A 22,687-nucleotide genomic window follows, 5' to 3' on the forward strand; every position below is an offset into this window, starting at 1 on the left:
GCAAATATCACATGCCAATGTGCCTTTGCTTGTTTAGTTACACTCAAAGTAGATTTGCCTCTCTAGCGAGATTTCTATTCGTCAGTCCCTGATGTGGTTTCTCAGTTCCCTCCTTCAGGAAACGAGGGTTACATACGTAACCGAGGCGATCTGTCTATCACTGACTTGGCAGATTTGTACGGAACTAAATAAACTACACTTTTTTGTATGAGTGAGCCATAGGCAACTAACTAAAGAGGTATTAGTTAACTCTACACCCTCTGACCAAGATCAGACTGGTGAGTTTGTGTCCGTGAGATCCAAATAACCCAGGCCGTGTGACTCTGTAAATTATTAAGAATTTAACTGTTCTGCAAGATTTAATAATATAAAAAATTATATCTCAGTGAATTAGTTAACAGGACTGTAAACAACTGGACAAATTTAATCGTTTCTTTTCAGTTGTTTCAAGTAACGTCAAGAGTCAAATCAGATTAAACAAATGGTTCACTTAAACTCATTTACTCACCCTGAAGTAGTTTCAAATCTATATGACTTTCTTTCTTCTGCAAAACACCAGATGATATTTTGAAGAACATTGGTAACCAGACAGTTGATTATGGAAACTCGTTTCCGCCACATAATAATAAAAAAATTGCGACCTCACAATTGGGAGGTATAAAGTCGCAATTCGAAGGAAAAAGGTCAGTCTTTTTTTCCTTACAATTAAAGAATTCTGAGAAATAAAATCAGAATTGCGAGACGTTAAGTCACAATAATAATTTTAAAATATTTTATTCTGTGGTGGAAACAAACTTCCATAGTTGATGGACCTCATTGACTTCACAATAGAAAAAACAAAACTTTATTTAAAAAAAAGTCTATGGAAGTCAATGGTTTGGTTACCTACGTTCTTCTTTTCTTCTCGTGTTCAGAAGAAAGAAATGTAAAAGTATTATTCTTTTAATCCCACTCAAGTTGTTTCCAACCTTTGTTCACTTAGAGAAAATTACAACTACATGATAGAACCATATTTGTGTGTATGTTCAGGTCTGGTATAAGGAATGTTTTTGCTCATGTTGTTATGTCCACCCAATAGAGAAAAGTTTTGCTCAGCAAAAAAAGAATTTGAGGGAACATTGCTTGCAACAAGGTTTATTTAATAAATTCTATTTTTTTAATAAATGTCATTAAAACATTACAGAATTGGTTTCTAGAGACCATTTTAAAGCGATTACACAAAGTTTGAAGCTATATGCATATTTGTGTCCTGGTACCATACGAATATTTGAAAACAACAAATGTTGAATAATCACCAGTTTTCCCCTAAACACCCAAAAACTACAATGAGGCTTAAATGAAGAGCAGCAACTGATACATGATTGACAAACTTCGATGTAATCAAAGAACTTGTTACATGTGCAATCTGTCTTAACATCACAGAGCAGATTCATTAGTGATCACTTTGAAATCAGTGTAAGTGATGCCTTTGTATGTGCCCTGGGTTTCATACTGTAACACACTGCCGTTCTTGCAGGTGATCTGCACTGTGCCAGTGTAAGGCAGGTCAAAAGCGGCTCTGCCAATGGTGATGACAACATCCACATTCCTCCATGGTGGCACATCTATATCGGTAGACAGAGTTTCGGTCCTCTCTTCGGTCTGCTCCTGACTGTAAGTGCTTGTTGATCCAGAAGTGACACCGAATCCCACTTTAAAATCTGCAATCTTTGGAATACTAGCCTTCACTTCCAAACTAAATGTTTTAGTTAAACTTTCACTCACAGACCATGACGATTTGTTGGTTATTTTCTTTGAGGTTACAACTTTTTGTTTCTGAGTGTTGGAGGAGTCGTTCCTGAAAGAGATGGATTTGATTCCTTCTACGGCCACTTGTGGTATCAGTTGGTTCATAGTGGGATAGTTGACATTGGTGAGAACTGCCGATTGAACTGCATTGAGGAACATGAATCCCATGTGGTCAATGTCTGCCCCACATCTTCCTACAACTCCCAAACAATATCCAGAGCCGACATCAATGGGATATTCGGTTTTTAAACCCCAATCGGTCATCTTCGCAAAAAATTCTCTCCCCTGGTTGGTCTTGAATTTAATGGCTCCGAGACGCGTTCCCTGTCCGTTCCCCCACAGGGACAGTGAGGTGAAGCACTCACCAGCCTGGAAATGGTACTCTTGATACGGTCCGGCTGCTTCTCCAAAACCTTGAACCCTCCCGTCTGAAAGCCAAACCTTGACACCCCTCACTTGCCATCCTCCCACCCAGACTCCGATCTTCTCTAAACTGGCACCGTTGTGCTCACCAGTCAATGAGAATGCACCCCCAGAGTTTCCACCAATTAGCGTTAGAGTTGTTGGGTAGGACATCTTTGAATTAAATCGATCTGAAAATAAATCACAGAACAGAATTAGCATCAGCTTTATACTTTATTGCAGTGTTTCCCAACACAGTTTTTGGAGACAACAACACACTACAACATAAGCCGTCTTGAATCGGGTGTGTCTGAAGAGGCGAACATGCAAAATGACCAATTAGACAATTTGGCTCTGGGATCAGGGTTGGGAAACATTAGCAGCTTTTCCACTGTCAGGCCAAACTGTTCTAAGAATGGCAAGGAATGGTTACAGTTAGGCACGATTGCAAAGCGTTCACGGCCATGAATTCTCAACACCGATGGCCAACCGTACATGTCCCGCGCCTCCTCAACATAAATCATGGCCACTAGAAAAACATTGTTCGCTCAACATGCTGTGCAGTGGGGTTCTGAAACGAGACGGCAAAGTCCTCACATTTTTTGGTTTGTTTGTAATAAATCATTTGAAAATTAATGTCCCAGTTACACCTAATGTTGTAATTTTATTGGTTAAATATATAAAAATAAACCAAATACAATTTTATTTTGTATTTGTTAATTAATGCTATTAATGTTCCTTTTATTAAAACCAAATATAAATCTATTCAAGTTAGTATTTAAGCATTTTTACATTTACTCCAAAATAACTAAAGGCAGTAATAATTGAAACAATATGGGCCTATTTTATTTCTGAACCGATGTTCAGCTGTTCTTTTTAAATAGCAAACGTTTTCATCAGTCATCAAGCTTGTTTAACACGGTCAGAGACGGTCACTAAAACCCACTACTACAGTCATCATGTTTTCAGACCATTTCACGTTCAATTTTGACGTGACAAAGCGCTGATATCCAAGTAGGCGAGTTGTTTACTTGCTTTTTAATTGGTTTTCCCATTAACTTATTTTGTTCATTAAGACTGATTTGTGAATGTTGAACAAAAAACATTGCAAACCAATCACACCACCTTTTGCTAAACCTACCCATAACACTTTTAACCTAACTTTAACTTAAAACAACCTGTTTGAATGCTGTTGCTTCTAGATAACCAATTCAAGTCAACTGGAACATTTCTCATCGGCCCAGGCACGTAAAAGATGACGTTTTTTTGCCCAAATGAAAACATGAACTTGTGCTATAGATACGCAGTGGCAGAAAATTGGCTTGGATAATCTAATGCAAAGTATTAGAGTTATATCGCTAGTAAACGTACAGTAGGACGGCATTGTTTGTGGAATGTGCTTTACTGCGGAAAAAAGCGCTAATGCTACAGGGTGCAAAAAATACATTTAAGATTACACTAAACTTAATTTTAATTTAATATACAACTAATTCATGATTTTTCACTATTGATTGATCATTCTTTAAAATGGTTTATATCATCATTAAGCACACAGCAGTCATCACAGTATCATTAAAGAACAAGATTAATCTGGCAGCGAAAGAACACTACTAACAATATTTATAATTCAATTTATGTTATATTATTTATTCATTAAAACGCACATCCGCATTATATAGGCAACATGCAGTTATAATAGTCATTACAATTCCAGTCTTATAATAACTGTAAAACCAGAAAGCCAAAGAAAACATTGGTATTTTCCACTTTCTTTAGACAATATACCATCACTTAATATTACTATTAAATACTATGGTAATGCCGTAAATAAGCCCTCCTACCTGTCGCAACATTGGATAACTTTTTTTGTGTAATAGTAAAATGTACATACGATATGTTCACAACAAAAGTATTGTTTAGCGTAGGCTAAAACATGTTGAAGAGTGTGCGGGCGCTCTAGGATTTTCCCGTATACCCGAAAATAGGCATTGGACTAAAATTTACTGACTTTAGTCACCCAGTTTAACAACTTCTCAAAAAAAATAACAAAAATAAATAAATTACCCTTTATATTTTGTGCGCATTTTAATTTGCCTCGTTATGGACCCATATCAATTGTTCATTCAAATTCAAAGATCGTCGCCCGCTATATAAACTCACACCGCATACACATACATTTAAGTATAATTACCTAATTAGTTTGTGTTGTCTGATTCCAGGTGCGAAGGAGACGAAGATAAAACGTGCTTGGTAATGAGGGCTTCCGGTATTTATACGGTCAAGGTCTTCGCCAATAATGGCGCCACCCGGACCGGTGATATTAGCTTACATGTGTGTGTGATGTGGGAAATGTTGTCGGGTTTATATTCATTGATATTGGTATGAATTTTATAGTTTTATTTATTTTCTAGTGTTGATTATGGTTGCGAGTTGACTTGAGAACCGTAAAACTTTCATACTCCCTCTGTTTTTTGTAAATGGTTGACTCCAATAGGGAGGAGCCAATATCTGGCGGGATTTATGAAAAAATTACTAGGCGGCGCAAATACGCCCGGATACTAGACAACGCACTTTTTAGTGAGCAAGTAATGAAGTAAACAGGATGATTTAAATGTGAAAATCGGATAATCTGTTAATCTAACACAGTTAGATTAAATATGCCACTCTCTTTAAGTAGCCTACTGAACTTTCATGAAATAATTAGGCCTATCCAAAAGTTAAATGTTTTTATTATTATTCATTTAAATATAAATATTTTTAGTGGATGCTCTGCGTTTGAACAATTGTCCTGTGGCATGCTGTGTTTTAATGTTTTAACTACAGCAAGGATTGCTTAGCTCATAGTTCCGTGTCTCATAAATTGTGTTCTAAAAAGCAGAACTCTTAAAATTCGTTCGTGCGAATAATGATCAGGAGTCGGGCCGAATGCTGTCTCCCCGAATTTTGTGACCCTATAGGCGCTGTATTAAAATAACCCGATTTACTCCTATCCAATCATATACTACAGCGCCTATAGGGTCACAGAATAGGCTACACTTGTTTGAATAAGTCCGATGACAGTCTGAGTGTGTCCTGCACAGACAGTATAGCTAATGATAGGCTAACCATTTTTGGGGTCTTCCCAATATTATGAAAATATTGTATTTGAAGGATAGAATTTGAAGGAAACTGTAGGATATGCAATTTTTATTATTTTAAATTTTTTGTCAGTGACGAGTCAGACAATTATTTACATGCTGCAAAAAATAAGGCCCATCTGTTTCCATTAAAACACATATAAACCATCATTAAATACATGTTTACCTCACAGGCAAAAATTGCATGCATTAGATTTGCTTAAATCAATTAAACATTGCCTAATATTTGGCCAGTGGAAATTAAAGATTAGAGATTAACTCTTCTCTGTAAACTTTCTCTGAAATGTATTTTATACAATGATTTATGTATTCTAAAACAAGGTAAGGATATGAATGATTTTTAGTAGGCCTATTGTATTGTGACGGCACATACTTATCTTATATTTTCCTAATGTCTTGTGTTAAACGTGGTATCGCATGGATGGGAATATGGAAATGCAGTTGACGTTAATGCATAAAATGAGGGTGTTGTGCCATATATGGTCATTTCGGGGGGAGATGCAAATCTTCCGGGGTTTCAATCAAACATTTCTAATTTTTCTGAGTTGTAGCCTGACGAGCTGATCTGGGGAAGAAGTTCATCAGATGTAAGTATATTTCAAAGATAAGCACGTAGTGTGTAATAGAGCAAACGGCTTGAAACATTACAGGAGGTTATAATAGCACAAGTTTAAATGGTGAAACTTTTGTGTGCAAAAAAAAAAGAAAATCCAAGTTCTTGAATCTGAATAAAAAAACATTTGAGTCTTGTTGAGTAAAATTATTTATTGAACATTTTAGAATTGATATTTCAGGTTTTTCCATAGGCTATATATCAATCATTGGCACATCAGCATCATGTTTCAAACCCATCTTCATCTCTCAATAATAACACCACTTTTTCTCTGTTTTTTCTTCTTCTTTTAACCCATGTGAAACTGAAAACTCAGAAACTCACTTTCACAGACACATATCGTTCCACTTCATAACTGTCTTTGTGTTGTTTGCGCATGTGCGTCGGATGTGTCCAGTGAGGTGCACCCTGTAATCTGTCAGTTTCTGAAAGTCTTCATGTGGAGTCCCACTCCGCCTCGTGATCTCTTTGGTATATGCAGAACCAATATAAAATAGTCATTTCTCTTTTTCCATATATTGTTAAAGCATTTTGTTTTCTCTTTTCAGCTTCATAAACTGTACTTGATGTCTGCCTAATGCCTTTATCAAAAAAGCGTCAGTGCTCATCAGTTCTGCTAAAGGACATATTCATTGCCATCCATTATTCTAGTCACGCAGCGACTTCATGATGCAATAGACACATTGATATTTCTGCAAGTGTATATAGCAGGTGTTTGTCCGAACAATTGAAGACAGTGAGAGTGTTCAGGAAAACCTTTTGAAAACAATCAATATTTAGGGAATAATTTTTGGTGCTGAAATAGTAAATGACATACTGGACATTATTCTGTGAGTTAGTCACCTTTACATTTAGATGGACTTAATGTCTTGCATTTAGCTTCATTCAAAGTGTTATTACAGTGGTCACTATAGTAAATGTCCACCATAACTATCTACGGTATAGTTATATCACTGGTTAAAGTAAACGTAATAAACCCGTGAATGTATTATATACATTGTATGCATACATTGTTTTGTATGTATTTATATCACACATACTACCTAGTGACCTTATATTACAATGGAGCAGCACCAGAGGTCGATGGGGTGGGGGGATATTGGTGAGGCTATGTTTTTACATTTGTAAGCACAACTGCAGTGACAAATACAGGCAAAGACAAAATAGCACATACTTGAGCAAATAAGAAGGCAAATGATTTACGATGATTTAAAGGTGAACTATGCACCTTAACCAAACAGCTTTGGAGTCATTGGAATGGTTATATAACTTTTTTCGGGTTGAATGATGCTCGTCTCGCACCCCCCTATCGCATGTGAGCGGAAAAATCCAAGGGGGTAATCCATCCGCCGGAAACTGAAGCCTCCCCGGGAGCCGCCATTGTAGCAGAACATCACCAGCTGTTAGCATTCCATTGACTCTCATTCATTTTGGCATCACTTTGACAGCAAATAACTTTACATCTGAGGCGTCCAAAGACTCCATTTGTCCATTATTTATTTCTAAAGAAACACGACAATGTATAAAAGGCTCCATTACCTTGTACCTTACGTTATGACCTCATAGAAGCCATTTTTGTAAAAAAATAGGCTAACGATTGCGTCATAACCAAGCGACTCTCTTTCGCACTGTAGCGAAATTACCGTATAGACCGGCGGAGAAGCTCACAAGCATTCGGGGGGACGTGGAGGCATAAAGTCCGATAAAGTGAAGGGAGAAGCCCATAGAGAGTTATAAAGATGCTCCTCCTGCTAGCTCTCAAGTCTCCTGGCTCTTTTGATCTTCTGCTATTGGGTTTACGTGTTCGGGAGTTAGCTCAGTGAGTTACCACTCACACTTAGAGCACCAGAGACCCGGGTTTAAACCCCACCAAGGGCAACTTCTTACAGCTTCTAATGGGCTTCACTTTTCTCCGTTGAAATCTATGGGGTCGCTGTGTCCATCTTATATACTGTCTATGGAAAAAACACACTTGCAACTTTGAGCCGCCGGACAGGCATTATCGCGTGATATCAGGTCTCGCGATGTAAAGAATTGTTTTACAGCAAAAAGAAATCTAAAATTCTGTCATTATTGTGCTCCCTCCCCGAATGAAGATGACGTTTTAAAGAATGTCCCGTCTGCTGTGATGCCGTTGATCTACTAGCTTCTGGTATCTGAGAGTCGCCAACAAGTTTTTTGACAGTGTTGTCAAATATCTATTCCGAAGCTGTAGGGGGAGCTCTATAGAGAAACCTGCGAGCAAAAAGCGAGAATACTGCGAAGAAATTCTCGAAACTGCATAGCCTTGCTTTTAATGCATTAATGATAATGTAATCACTTGACTGCTTGGTATTCTACTTTTATTTTTTATTTGTTTACTTTTAATTGTATAAGCTTTTTTTTCTTTTTTTTTTACTGTTTCCTTTTTTTTTGCAAGACTTTAAATAAAAACAGAAATAAAATAAATCTGGTTAATAATAAATGAAGCTGGAAATGCTGCTTGTGGAGTTGTTTATTTATCCTCACTGATCTTGAGAGATTTTAATAATGTCTTCTTTTAGCTTCGGTTGACTTCATCTAACAATGTGGCTAGAAGTCAGTTAGTTCTTGTTTCTTTTTTCTGTTGTCGTTTCTCTGTCTTTCAGTGATTCTGCTTGTTATTATCAGCTATCTTGAATAATGCTCAGTCATCACTTAATTAATCTCTTAATTATCTCATTAACTCCAACACGGATTCAGTGTTAAATTTAACACCCTGTAGTGTGCACATTGAGCAGTGTTCACTTCATCTGGGTTAACCCATGTGGGGCTTCCATGAAAACTGAGGACAAAACTGTCTGGGCCCCGTTAGATCAGGGCAAGCCCGAAGTAAACTCCACTTTTTTTTTTGTAAGAGTGAGTAGGCAACCAACTAAAGAGGTATTAGCTAACTCTACTCTACACCCTCTGACCAAGATCAGACTGGTGAGTTTGTGTCCGTGAGATCCAAGTAAGTGTGTGACTCTGTGCGGCAGTGGGTCCCGAATGAAGGGATAATTGTCATGGGATACCTAGAATAATCAATAACCAACGTTTATGATTAGTTTCTAATTAGAAACATTATTTAAATTTGATAATCATTTGAAATTGGAGTCAGATTAAGTGCGGAGCTAAATTAAAATTGTAACTAAATTCTAATAAATTAAGTGAACTTTATCTGGGTCTTTACATAGTAATATTTTCAAGATTACTCCGAAGTCTGGTTTCAAGTATAATTCTTTTGAAGTGATTGTGCTTTATGTAACGCTATCTAGTGTAAGCGTGATACATCCCACTTGACATTTGTGCTGGCTACTGTATACAGGCCACCAGGGCACCTTAGAGACTTTGTCAAATAATTAGTTAGTACTGGCTGCAGATAAAAGTCCAAATTAATGATTTTATCATCCATGTAGAATAGATATTGAGAAAGACGCATTGGGATTGGCATTTATAGACTTTCGCCACTGTCGCCTGCTGTACAGCCGAAATATACGGTTTGCATCATTGAATCATTGTCCTATTATCATTGTAAAGCCGCTTTGAAACAATCTGTATTGTATAAAGTGCTATGTAAATAAAGGTGGCAAGAGTCAAATCACATTAAACAAATGGTTCACTTAAACTCATTTACTCACCCTGAAGTTGTTTCAAATCTGTATGAATTTCTTCTGCAGAACACTAAAGATGATATTTTGAAGAACATTGGTAACCAGACAGTTGATTATGGAAGGCCATTTCCGACACACAAAAAAATAAAATAAAAATGAATACAAAAATTGCGACTTTTCACAATTGTGTGATATAAAGTCGCAATTCGAAGGAAACAAGTCAGTCTTTTTTCCGCCTTAGAATTGGACTAACACGCAATTCTAACTTTATCTTGCAATTCTGAGAAATAAAGTCAGAATTGCGAGATGTTAAGTCACAATTAGCTTTTAAAATGTTTTATTCTGTGGCGGAAACAAGCTTCCGTAGTTGATGGACCTCATTGACTTCCACAGTAGAAAAAAATAAATAAAATTTATTTAAAGAAATACATAAAAAAACACTATGGAAGTCAATGGGGTCCATCACCTGTTTGGTTACCTACGTTCTTCATTTCTTGTGTTCAGCAGAAGAAAGAAATTCATAAAGGTTTGAAACAACTTAAAGAAAATTCTGTCATTAAAGTTCCAACTACATGATGGAACCATATTTGTGTGTATGTTCAGGTCTGGTATAAGGAATGTTTTTGCTCATGTTGTTATAATGTCCACCCAATAGAGAAAAGTTTTGCTCAGCAAAAAAAAAAAACAATTGAGGGAACATTGCTTTCAAAAAGGTTTATTTAATAAATTCTCTTTTTTAAATGTCATTAAAACATTACAGAATTGGTTTCTAGAGACCATTTTAAAGTGATTACACAAAGTTTGAAGCTATATGCATATTTGTGTCCTGGTACCATACGAATATTTGAAAACAACAATTTGACCGTTGAATAATCACCAGTTTTCCCCTAAACACCCAAAAACTACAATGAGGCTTAAATGAAGAGCAGCAACTGATACATGATTGACAAACTTCGATGTAATCAAAGAACTTGTGTTACATGTGCAATCTGTCTTAACATCACAGAGCAGATTCATTAGTGATCACTTTGAAATCAGTGTGAGTGATGCCTTTGTATGTGCCCTGGGTTTCATACTGTAACACACTGCCGTTCTTGCAGGTGATCTGCACTGTGCCAGTGTAAGGCAGGTCAAAAGCGGCTCTGCCAATGGTGATGACAACATCCACATTCCTCCATGGTGGCACATCTATATTGGTAGACAGAGTTTCGGTCCTCTCTTCGGTCTGCTCCTGACTGTAAGTGCTTGTTGATCCAGAAGTGACACCGAATCCCACTTTAAAATCTGCAATCTTTGGAATCCCAGCCTTCACTTCCAAACTAAATGTTTTAGTTAAACTTTCACTCACAGACCATGACGATTTGTTGGTTATTTTCTTTGAGGTTTCAACTTTTTGTTTCTGAGTGTTGGAGGAGTCGTTCCTGAAAGAGATGGATTTGATTCCATCTACGGCCACTTGTGGTATCAGTTGGTTCATAGTGGGATAGTTGACATTGGTGAGAACTGCCGATTGAACTGCATTGAGGAACATGAATCCCATGTGGTCAATGTCTGCCCCACATCTTCCAACAACTCCCAAACAATATCCAGAGCCGACATCAATGGGATATTCGGTTTTTAAACCCCAATCGGTCATCTTCGCAAAAAATTCTCTCCCCTGGTTGGTCTTGAATTTAATGGCTCCGAGACGCGTTCCCTCTCCGTTCCCCCACAGGGACAGTGAGGTGAAGCACTCACCAGCCTGGAAATGGTACTCTTGATACGGTCCGGCTGCTTCTCCAAAAGCTTGAACTCTCCCGTCTGAAAGCCAAACCTTGACACCCCTCACTTGCCATCCTCCCACCCAGACTCCGATCTTCTCTAAACTGGCACCGTTGTGCTCACCAGTCAATGAGAATGCACCCCCAGAGTTTCCACCAATTAGCGTTAGAGTTGTTGGGTAGGACATCTTTGAATTAAATCGATCTGAAAATAAATCACAGAACAGAATTAGCATCAGCTTTATACTTTATTGCAGTGTTTCCCAACACAGTTTTTGGAGACAACAACACACTACAACATAAGCCGTCTTGAATCGGGTGTGTCTGAAGAGGCGAACATGCAAAATGACCAATTAGACAATTTGGCTCTGGGATCAGGGTTGGGAAACATTAGCAGCTTTTCCACTGTCAGGCCAAACTGTTCTAAGAATGGCAAGGAATGGTTACAGTTAGGCACGATTGCAAAGCGTTCACGGCCATGAATTCTCAACACCGATGGCCAACCGTACATGTCCCGCGCCTCCTCAACATAAATCATGGCCACTAGAAAAACATTGTTCGCTCAACATGCTGTGCAGTGGGGTTCTGAAACGAGACGGCAAAGTCCTGACATTTTTTGGTTTGTTTGTAATAAATCATTTGAAAATTAATGTCCCAGTTACACCTAATGTTGTCATTTTATTGGTTAAATATATAAAAATAAACCAAATACAATTTTATTTTGTATTTGTTAAATTAATGCTATTAATGTTCCTCTTATTAAAACCAAATATAAATCTATTCAAGTTAGTATTTAAGCATTTTTACATTTACTCCAAAATAACTAAGGCAGTAATAATTGAAACAATATAGGCCTATTTTATTTCTGAACCGATGTTCAGCTGTTCTTTTTAAATAGCAAACGTTTTCATCAGTCATCAAGCTTGTTTAACATGGTCAGAGACGGTCACTAAAACCCTCTACTACAGTCATCATGTTTTCAGACCATTTCACGTTCAATTTTGACGGGACAAAGCGCTGATATCCAAGTAGGCGAGTTGTTTACTTGCTTTTTAATTGGTTTTCCCATTAACTTATTTTGTTCATTAAGACTGATTTGTGAATGTTGAACAAAAAACATTGCAAACCAATCACACCACCTTTTGCTAAACCTACCCATAACACTTTTAACCTAACTTTAACTTAAAACAACCTGTTTGAATGCTGTTGCTTCTAGATAACCAATTCAAGTCAACTGGAACATTTTTCATCGGCCCACGCACGTAAAAGATGACGTTTTTTTGCCCAAATGAAAACGTACTCGGTTACTAACGTAACCTCGGTTCTCTCTAGGAGAGGGAACGAGTACTGCGTCGAAAGAACGCTACGGGAAAGATATTTCTTTGTCGAGATTGAAGCCTAAAAATAATCCTTAATTTTGTAATATTGTAAAACGCTTTTCTGAAGCATACAACCTAGGCGGAGCAATACAGCTCACCCATTGGCTGCTCTGCCAGAAAAGCACAGCCTATGCGAGGCCAGAGACGCTGACCAATGAGGACGCTTCGCGCCCTTCTGCGTCACCTCCCGCCCAAACAGGCGTGGCCTAGGCCTATAAATACGAGCATAGCTGTCTAACACGCCGATTTTCGTCAATGAAGCGACGCAGCGTGGACACGCACGGCCATGAGACGCAGTACTCGTTCCCTCTCCTAGAGAGAACCGAGGTTACGTTAGTAACCGAGTACGTTCTCTTACGTAGAGTTCTCTCGTACTGCGTCGAAAGAACGCTACGGGAACCCTATGCAAACCGCCGTGCGTGTTCTTGGATCGACACAGACACCTAAGGGCGCGCGCGCCCTGGTATACAAGCGCCTACCCCAAGAAGTATAGGGAGAGCGGCTAAAATAGCATCATCCCTTATAGTAGTGCCTCTTAAGGCATAATAGCATATATATGTAATATAGATATATATGAGGGGTAATAGCATGCTCATGGGACACATTGTCAGTGAGTGATGCTTAAACATTGAAGTGACCTGGGCCGCAGCGCGGGGCAGGAACACTTATACATATTAACATTGAAGTGACCTGGGCCGCAGCGCGGGGCAGGAACACTTATACATTTTAAACATTGAAGTGACCTGGGCCGCAGCGCGGGGCAGGAACACTTACACATAGTCTTCTAGACCGAGAGCAGTTTAGCCTGCAACGCAGGAACCTCTAGGTTATAGAACCTAATAAATGTAGACGGGGAGGCCCAGCCTGCCGCCATACAGATATCTTGTAACGAGATTCCGCTATACCAAGCCCATGAAGAGGCCATGCCTCTCGTGGAATGTGCTCTGATGCCCAAAGGGCATTCCAAGCCTCTAGATGCGTAGGCTAGCGCAATGGCGTCCACTACCCATCGAGACAGACTCTGTTTCGTTGCGGCTCGTCCCTTGGAGCGCCCGCTGAACGAAACAAAGAGCTGCTCCGTCTGTCGAAAAACAGCGGAGCGGGACACGTAAGCTCTTAATGCCCTGACCGGGCAAAGGGAGCTATTTCCGTCCTCTGAGGCCGGCAGGGCCGACAGGGAGATGACCTGAGCCCTGAACGGTGTGTTGAGGGACTTAGGCACGTACCCATGCTTCGGTTTCAATACGACTATAGAGTCGTTTGGCCCGAACTCCATACAAGAAGCTCTCACTGAGAGCGCTTGCAAGTCTCCCACACGCTTCACTGAAGCGAGAGCCAAAAGAAACACGGTCTTGAGAGACAGGTGTTTCATGTCAACTGAGTGAATAGGCTCGAAAGGGGCCCCTTTCATAGCGTTCAACACTGTAGAAAGGTCCCAAACGGGGACTGAAGGAGGCCTTGGAGGGTTTAACCTCCTGGCGCCTCTCAGGAAGCGGACCACCAGGTCGTTCCTGCCTAGTGAACGGCCAAGCGTTGGATTAACGAACGCTGATATGGCAGCCATAGACTTTGAGCGTGGATGGGGTTCTTCCCTTATCCAATAGCTCTTGCAAGAAGGAGAGAATCTCCGGTTCTCCACACTGAAGTGGTGACAGACCTTGATCTGAACACCATCCAGAGAACACCGACCATTTGGAAGCGTAGAGCCGTCTAGTAGACGGAGCCCTAGCTTGTTCGATCGTGTCTAACACTCCTCTTGGGAGGTTAGCGGGTACCCGTTTATGGCCCATACGTGTAGGGACCAAAGCTCGGGGTGAGGATGCAGAATCGAGCCCTTGGCCTGTGAGAGGAGGTCTCTCCTCACTGGAATCGGCCACGGGGCAGTACTTTTCAGTCGCATCAAAGCTGGGAACCAGGTCTGATTCGTCCAGAATGGAGCAACTAGCAGTACTGAGCATCCGCTCTCCTTGATACGCTCCAGCACTTGAGGCAGGAGTGAGACAGGAGGAAAAGCATAGAGCGGGCGGCGGGGCCAGACTCTGGCCAGCGCGTTCGCGCTCTTCGAAAAGAATTCTGGGCAGTGAGCGTTTTCCTGGTTTGCAAACAGGTCTATTTCCGCTCTGCCGAACGTTTTCCACAGCAGACGCACTGTCTGTGTGTGTAGGGACCACTCTCCCGTAGGAACGTTGTCCCGTGAGAGTCTGTCCGGGCCTATGTTCAAGTGGCCTGGCACGTGCATTGCTCTTAACGAGCGCAGGTTGTGCTGGGCCCACACCAGTATGCGTTCCGCTAACCTGAATAGGTTCCGGGATCTCACGCCACCCTGGCGGTTTATGTAGGCTAATACCGACATGTTGTCCGAGCGGACCAGGACGTGGTGTCCTTTTATCCGGGGACAGAAGCGCCTCAGCGCAAAGTCCACTGCCATCATTTCCAGGCAGTTTATGTGCGGTAGTTTGGCTCGCTCTGCCCACTGGCCAAAGAGCGGTCTGCCGTCGAGCAGTGCTCCCCAGCCTGAGGTGGACGCGTCCGTGGACACCACCTTCAGGCTCGAGGAAGTCCCCAGGCTTACACCTGACCGGTACCAGTCTGACGCTCTCCATGGTGTCAGGGCTGAAATGCATTCCTGAGTGACCTTGAGGCGATAACGACCGTGTAACCATGCTCGGCGCGGTACGCGCGCTCTCAACCAGAACTGTAGTGGGCGCATGCGCAGCAGGCCCAACTGCAGCACTGTTGAGGCTGAGGCCATGAGGCCCAGCATTTTCTGAAATCTCCTGAGTGGCACTATGTGGCCGCTGAGGAAGGATTTCGCCATTTGCAGGGTATTTCGCCTGCGCTGTGATGACAGCTGTGCTGTCATAGACAGTGAGTTCAGATCCAGTCCTAAAAAGGAGATCCTTTGACTGGGAAACAGTGAACTTTTCTCCCAATTGACTCTCAGACCTAAGCACTCGAGGTGATCGAGTATTAGTGTCTTGTGGTGAGCGAGTTCTGACGGCGATTGAGCCAGAATTAGCCAATCGTCCAAATAGTTCAGAATTCGAACGCCCCGGAGTCTCAGGGGTGCCAGCGCCGCGTCCATGCACACTGTAAATGTACGAGGTGCTAGAGACAGGTCGAATGGCAGGACTGTGTACTGATATGCCCGGCCCTCGAAGGCGAATCTCAAAAATCGCCTGTGACGTGACGCAATTTGTATGTGAAAATACGCGTCTTTCAGATCTATTGCCATAAACCAGTCTCCTCGGCGAATTTGCGCGAGGATACTTCTGGTCGTGAGCATTCTGAACTTCCGCTTTGTTAGCGTTTTGTTCAGACGCCTTAGATCTAAAATGGGTCTGAGACCCCCGTCTTTCTTCGGTACCAGGAAATATCTGCTGTACAGGCCCCCTTCGCTCTGAGCTTGAGATAAAGGCTCTATGGCCCCTTTGCTCAATAGCTTCGCTATTTCGGCTCGAAGTAGATGTGCTACTTCTGTTTTTACAGTGGTTTCGACTTTTCCCGTGAAACGGGGAGGGCGTCGATAAAACTGTAGCGAATAGCCTCTTTTTATAGTCTCTAGCACCCATTCTGAGACCCCGGGTAGTCCTTCCCATGCATCTGCACGTGTGACTAGGGGTTGAATGTAATCTGGGCTCTGGTCGCGAAATGGCGGCGACACGAGAGCAACCGTGTGCTGTAACATGGACGCCGTGGCGTCTGAGGCGGGGGACATGTTTAACACAGTATGCGTCCCGCGCGCGCTCGACTCTCTGAGTTGAGAGAGAGCACGCGGGGCGAGCCCTACGGGGCTCGTTATGTTTGTGAATAAACGTGGGCGCTTGGTAGCGGGCACATTTATAACACCGGGGACACTGTGTTTGTGTACTGACTGACCGTTCGTTAGTTTCGTTTTTACAGAAACCACGGAACGTGCAGTGTGTAGTGGTTGTGGGCACTGGACAGTGGGCACGCTCACTACACGTAAAGCACAATCGGTGTGAGCCGATTTTATGTGTGCAAACCCTGTGTTGAACGGGGCTGTGCTTGTGTGAATGAATGGGCACTGGGTGGGCATTGCAGTTACACACATTACACCATCGGCCTTGGCCGGAACACCAGAAATTAAACTCTTTTTTAGATTTATCTGGGTCGCCGTGAAAACGGCGTTTGTGTGCAGGCAAACGGGCTTTACGGACGGTTTGTTGGCTGCTGAGTACACTGGTACAAACGCGGAACTTAGGGCTGTACAAGCGGGAATCTTTGGTGGAAGTCCGGCCGCAGCGGGACCCGAACACCGTCTTTTTCCTAGCAGGGCTAGGATGGCGCGGAGGCCTCGGGCTTGATTGAAATCTTGGGCCGAGGACCACGCGGTGGCGGGCGGCGTCCGGCGGAGCGAGACCGTGGTCTCTCTCGGGCCTGTTGCTGCTGGGCCGGTGCGGCGGGCGCGGGGCGCTGCTGAGTTCGGGCAGGCGGCTGTTTAGGGCGGCCTGTTGCGGAACTGGAGCGCTTTGGCAGGAAATGTCTCATGGCCTGTGAAGTTTTCTGTACCTCGGCGAATCGGTCCGCGAAGTCCTTCACGGAGGATCCGAAGAGGCCAGCCGGTGAAATGGGGGCGTCGAGGAACGCAGAGCGCTCGGACTCCGCCATTTCAGAGAGAGTCAGCCATAAATGTCTCTCGGAAACAGTAGCTGTGGCCATAATCCTGCCGATGGCGTGTGCGGTAGGGGTGGGTATTGGCAAGGACTTCACGATACGATACGCATCACGATACATGGATCACGATACGATTTCATCACGATACATCACGATACGATAAATATTGCGATATTCCACACAGTTAACTAAAAATGTAAAACCAAAATAAAATACAAGTTACGGTGTGCCATCTGAGTAGTCTTACATCAGATCACATTGATAAATCAGCAGAAGAATTGAGTCAAAACAATATAATACAAATTTCCTTTCCAATTTATTTTTTTACTTTTAACAATGGACACATTAAAAACGTTAAAATAAAGTGCATTAGATATTTAAAACTAAATTAAAGTGTAGTGCACAGTTAACTCACTGAGGTTATGTGGGGCTGAGCTTGAATAAAAATAAAAAAAACATGGAAATAAAGTGCAGATACTCAGGTACTGTCCATGTAAACAATGAAGTGAAATATGCAGCTTTCACTCCCGAAATTGACAGAGTGTGTGTGCGCTACTGAGTGAGCGTGCGTTTGTGTGTGTGAGTGAGCGTGAGAGAGTGCGTGTGTGAGTGAATGTGCGTTTGTGTGAGTGAGTGAGCGCGAGAGAGTGCGTGTGTGAGTGAATGTGCGTTTGTGTGAGTGAGTGAGTGAGCGCGCGAGAGAGTGTGTGTGCGCTACTGAGTGAGCGTGCGTTTGTGTGTGTGAGTGAGCGCGAGAGAGTGCGTGTGTGAGTGAATGTGCGTTTGTGTGAGTGAGTGAGCGCGAGAGAGTGCGTGTGTGAGTGAATGTGCGTTTGTGTGAGTGAGTGAGTGAGTGAGCGCGTGTGTGAGTGAATGTGCGTTTGTGTGAGTGAGTGAGCGCGCGAGAGAGTGTGTGTGTGCGCTACTGAGTGAGCGTGCGTTTGTGTGTGTGTGAGTGAGCGCGCGCTGTTTGTGTGAGTGAGTGAGCGTGAGAGAGTGCGTGTGTGAGAGTGTGTGAGCGCTGTTTGTGTGTGTGTGTGTGTGAGTGAGCGCGAGAGAGTGTGTGTATGTGTGCGAGTGAATGTGTGTGTGAGACGGCACGCGATGACTGGTCGGAAAGCAACGTGTAGTCTGATATGTTTCTTGTCCACGACAAGAACATAAAGCCGCCATACTGCGACATCTACAGGAACGGAGGTTGTAGTTCACCAGGTCACACCCCGTTTAAAACGTGATTAAAATTTTTTTTTTTTTTTTTTTACATCGATTTTTTGAGCTGGAAATCGATGTTGTATATCATGAATATTAGAATCGCGATGTATCGCTGTATCGATTTTTTAGCACACCCCTAGTGTGCGGCGGACTTTGTAGCGCGAAGAGCTAGGTCTGTGGCGCTACGTAAGTCCGGAACACTGATCGCGCCCGGGCCTTCCTCGTCTAGCTTGCAGAGGAGGTTGGCCTGGTGGATTTGAAGCACCGCCATGGTGTGCAGCGCCGATGCAGCTTGTCCGGCGGCGGAATACACGCGACCGTTCAGAGCTGACGATGTGCGGCAAGCTTTGGATGGTAGGACTCCCTTAGCCCGCCGTCCAGCAGAGGGTGGGCAAAGGTGAGTCGCTACAGCCTCCTCGACCGGAGGGAGAGCGTGGTAGCCTCTGTCTCGAGCACCGTCCACTACGGAGAATGCTGGCGAGGCAGAAGTACGTACTCTGGCTGAAAATGGCGCCTTCCACGATTTTGCTACCTCTTCATGAAGCTCAGGAAGAAACGGTGCGTGTCTGGAGGGGGGCGCAGCGCGGTCTCCAGAGAGGAAGCGGCCATCCAGCCGGTTGAGTGCAGGTTGCTCGGGCGTCGACCAATCGAGGCCGAGGCTCGACACGGCCTGTGTGAGCAGACGCATCAGTTCTGCCTCGATGCTGATCTTCCCTCCTCTGCGCTCCCGAACAGCGGGGGAGGGGAGGTCCACGGAGCTCGCCCAACCCTCGCTCTCCGAAGCGAGAAGCGAACAGCAATCATCATCTCCCTCTGATACAGCTTGCTGGTCGTCTTCCATAACGGACAAAGCGGCGTGCTGCGGCTGTTGTCCGTCGGTGAGCGACTCAAGCGAAACGTTGAGAGGAGCTAGCGGCGGCGGCGGCGAGCTCCTCGTGGAGGGAGGTTCCGGGACCCGCTGAGCACGGCGCTTTTTACGGCGCGGCGCTACAGGGGGCGGTTGAGCAGCTTCGGCGAAAGATGCAAGGCGAGTCCGCAGAGTCGCGATTGGCATCATGTCGCAGTGATGGCAGCCGCCATCACCGAGAGCGATAGCTGCATGTTCCTCGCCCAAGCAGGAAACACATAGTTCGTGGTGGTCCCCGTCGATGAGCGCGGCTCGGCAGGAGCCGCAGTAAAAGCGAGACATCTTTAAAAAGACACTCGTTGCTCTTTTGTGAGGAAAAAGTGTGTGACGCGGTAGGCGAACACACACACAAAACACACACAAAACTGAAAGGATATATCCACGCCGGAGAAGCGCAGCAGGGAACGGCGGCTGAAGGCGGCGATGACCAGCGGCTTCAGGTAAGGGCTCGTCCTGCTGAGGTGCTTGTATCCAAACGGCTGTGGCGGCTCGAATCAATCCAGCGATGCGTGCAGCTTCGTTGAATTTAAGAAAATCGGCGTGTTAGACAGCTATGCTCGTATTTATAGGCCTAGGCCACGCCTGTTTGGGCGGGAGGTGACGCAGAAGGGCGCGAAGCGTCCTCATTGGTCAGCGTCTCTGGCCTCGCATAGGCTGTGCTTTTCTGGCAGAGCAGCCAATGGGTGAGCTGTATTGCTCCGCCTAGGTTGTATGCTTCAGAAAAGCGTTTTACAATATTACAAAATTAAGGATTAATTTTAGGCTTCAATCTCGACAAAGAAATATCTTTCCCGTAGCGTTCTTTCGACGCAGTACGAGAGAACTCTACGTAAGAGAACATGAACTTGTGCTATAGATACGCAGTGGCAGAAAATTGGCTTGGATAATCTAATGCAAAGTATTAGAGTTATATCGCTAGTAAACGTACAGTAGGACGGCATTGTTTGTGGAATGTGCTTTACTGCGGAAAAAAGCGCTAATGCTACAGGGTGCAAAAAATACATTTAAGATTACACTAAACTTAATTTTAATTTAATATACAACTAATTCATGATTTTTCACTATTGATTGATCATTCTTTAAAATGGTTTATATCATCATTAAGCACACAGCAGTCATCACAGTATCATTAAAGAACAAGATTATTCTGGCAGCGAAAGAACACTACTAACAATATTTATAATTCAATTTATGTTATATTATTTATTCATTAAAACGCACATCAGCATTATATAGGCAACATGCAGTTATAATAGTCATTACAATTCCAGTCTTATAATAACTGTAAAACCAGAAAGCCAAAGAAAACATTGGTATTTTCAACTTTCTTTAGACAATATACCATCACTTAATATTACTATTAAATACTATGGTAATGCCGTAAATAAGCCCTCCTACCTGTCGCAACATTGGATAACTTTTTTTGTGTAATAGTAAAATGTACATACGATATGTTCACAACTAAAGTATTGTTTAGCGTAGGCTAAAACATGTTGAAGAGTGTGCGGGCGCTCTAGGATTTTCCCGTATACCCGAAAATAGGCATTGGACTAAAATTTACTGACTTTAGTCACCCAGTTTAACAACTTCTCAAAAAAATAACAAAAATAAATAAATTACCCTTTATATTTTGTGCGCATTTTAATTTGCCTCGTTATGGACCCATATCAATTGTTCATTCAAATTCAAAGATCATCGCCCCGCTATATAAACTCACACCGCATACACATACATTTAAGTATAATTACCTAATTAGTTTGTGTTGTCTGATTCCAGGTGCGAAGGAGACGAAGATAAAACGTGCTTGGTAATGAGGGCTTCCGGTATTTATACGGTCAAGGTCTTCGCCAATAATGGCGCCACCCGGACCGGTGATATTAGCTTACATGTGTGTGTGATGTGGGAAATGTTGTTGGGTTTATATTCATTGATATTGGTATGAATTTTATAGTTTTATTTATTTTTTTAGTGTTTATTATGGGTGCGAGTTGACTTGAGAACCGTAAAACTTTCATACTCCCTCTGTTTTTTGTAAATGGTTGACTCCAATAGGGAGGAGCCAATATCTGGCGGGATTTATGAAAAAATTACTAGGCGGCGCAAATACGCCCGGATACTAGACAACGCACTTTTTAGTGAGCAAGTAATGAAGTAAACAGGATGATTTAAATGTGAAAATCTGAAAATCTGTTAATCTAACACAGTTAGATTAAATATGCCACTCTCTTTAAGTAGCCTACTGAACTTTCATGAAATAATTAGGCCTATCCAAAAGTTAAATGTTTTTATTATTATTCATTTAAATATAAAAAATTTTAGTGGATGCTCTGCGTTTGAACAATTGTCCTGTGGCATGCTGTGTTTTAATGTTTTAACTACAGCAAGGATTGCTTAGCTCATGATAGTTCCGTGTCTCATAAATTGTGTTCTAAAAAGCAGAACTCTTAAAATTCGTTCGTGCGAATAATGATCAGGAGTCGCGCCGAATGCTGTCTCCCCGAATTTTGTGACCCTATAGGCGCTGTATTAAAATAACCCGATTTACTCCTATCCAATCATATACTACAGCGCCTATAGGGTCACAGAATAGGCTACACTTGTTTGAATAAGTCCGATGACAGTCTGAGTGTGTCCTGCACAGACAGTATAGCTTAATGATAGGCTAACCATTTTTGGGGTCTTCCCAATATTATGAAAATACAATTGTATTTGAAGGATAGAATTTGAAGGAAACTGTAGGATATGCAATTTTTATTATTTTAATTTTTTTGTCAGTGACGAGTCAGACAATTATTTACATGCTGCAAAAAATAAGGCCCATCTGTTTCCATTAAAACACATATAAACCATCATTAAATACATGTTTACCTCACAGGCAAAAATTGCATGCATTAGATTTGCTTAAATCAATTAAACATTGCCTAATATTTGGCCAGTGGAAATTAAAGATTAGAGATTAACTCTTCTCTGTAAACTTTCTCTGAAATGTATTTTAATGATTTATGTATTCTAAAACAAGGTAAGGATATGAATGATTTTTAGTAGGCCTATTGTATTGTGACGGCACATAGTCCTTATCTTATATTTTCCTAATGTCTTGTGTTAAACGTGGTATCGCATGGATGGGAATATAAAAATGCAGTTGACGTTAATGCATAAAACGAGGGTGTTGTGCCATATATGGTCATTTCGGGGGAGATGCAAATCTTCCGGGGTTTCAATCAAACATTTCTAATTTTT

At 42.3% G+C, this 22,687-nt stretch overlaps 2 protein-coding genes across 3 annotated transcripts; both read right to left on the reverse strand.

The window, feature by feature from the left end:
- Positions 1–981: 981 nt before the first annotated feature.
- On the reverse strand, positions 982–4,509 carry LOC306994373 (aerolysin-like protein). Of its 2 annotated transcripts, none has more exons than XM_079604794.1 (2): positions 4,382–4,509; positions 982–2,381 (listed from the first exon to the last, which is right to left on the reverse strand). In XM_079604794.1, exon 2 carries the CDS (start codon positions 2,362–2,364, stop codon positions 1,417–1,419), a length of 948 nt encoding a protein of 315 aa, XP_079460920.1. In that variant the 5' UTR covers positions 2,365–2,381; positions 4,382–4,509; the 3' UTR covers positions 982–1,416. The 2 variants fall into 2 exon arrangements, with proteins under 2 accessions (XP_079460920.1, XP_079460921.1); XM_079604795.1 differs by having other exon boundaries at positions 1,052–2,381; positions 4,255–4,401.
- Positions 4,510–10,241: 5,732 nt separating this feature from the next.
- On the reverse strand, positions 10,242–21,374 carry LOC306991355 (aerolysin-like protein). The gene is made up of 2 exons (XM_079599089.1): positions 21,196–21,374; positions 10,242–11,516 (listed from the first exon to the last, which is right to left on the reverse strand). Exon 2 carries the CDS (start codon positions 11,497–11,499, stop codon positions 10,552–10,554), a length of 948 nt encoding a protein of 315 aa, XP_079455215.1. The 5' UTR covers positions 11,500–11,516; positions 21,196–21,374; the 3' UTR covers positions 10,242–10,551.
- Positions 21,375–22,687: the final 1,313 nt, after the last annotated feature.

The sequence above is a fragment of the Phoxinus phoxinus genome (assembly GCF_949152265.1).
Source record: "Phoxinus phoxinus genome assembly, chromosome: 2".
Classification (NCBI taxonomy): Eukaryota; Metazoa; Chordata; class Actinopteri; order Cypriniformes; family Leuciscidae; genus Phoxinus; species Phoxinus phoxinus.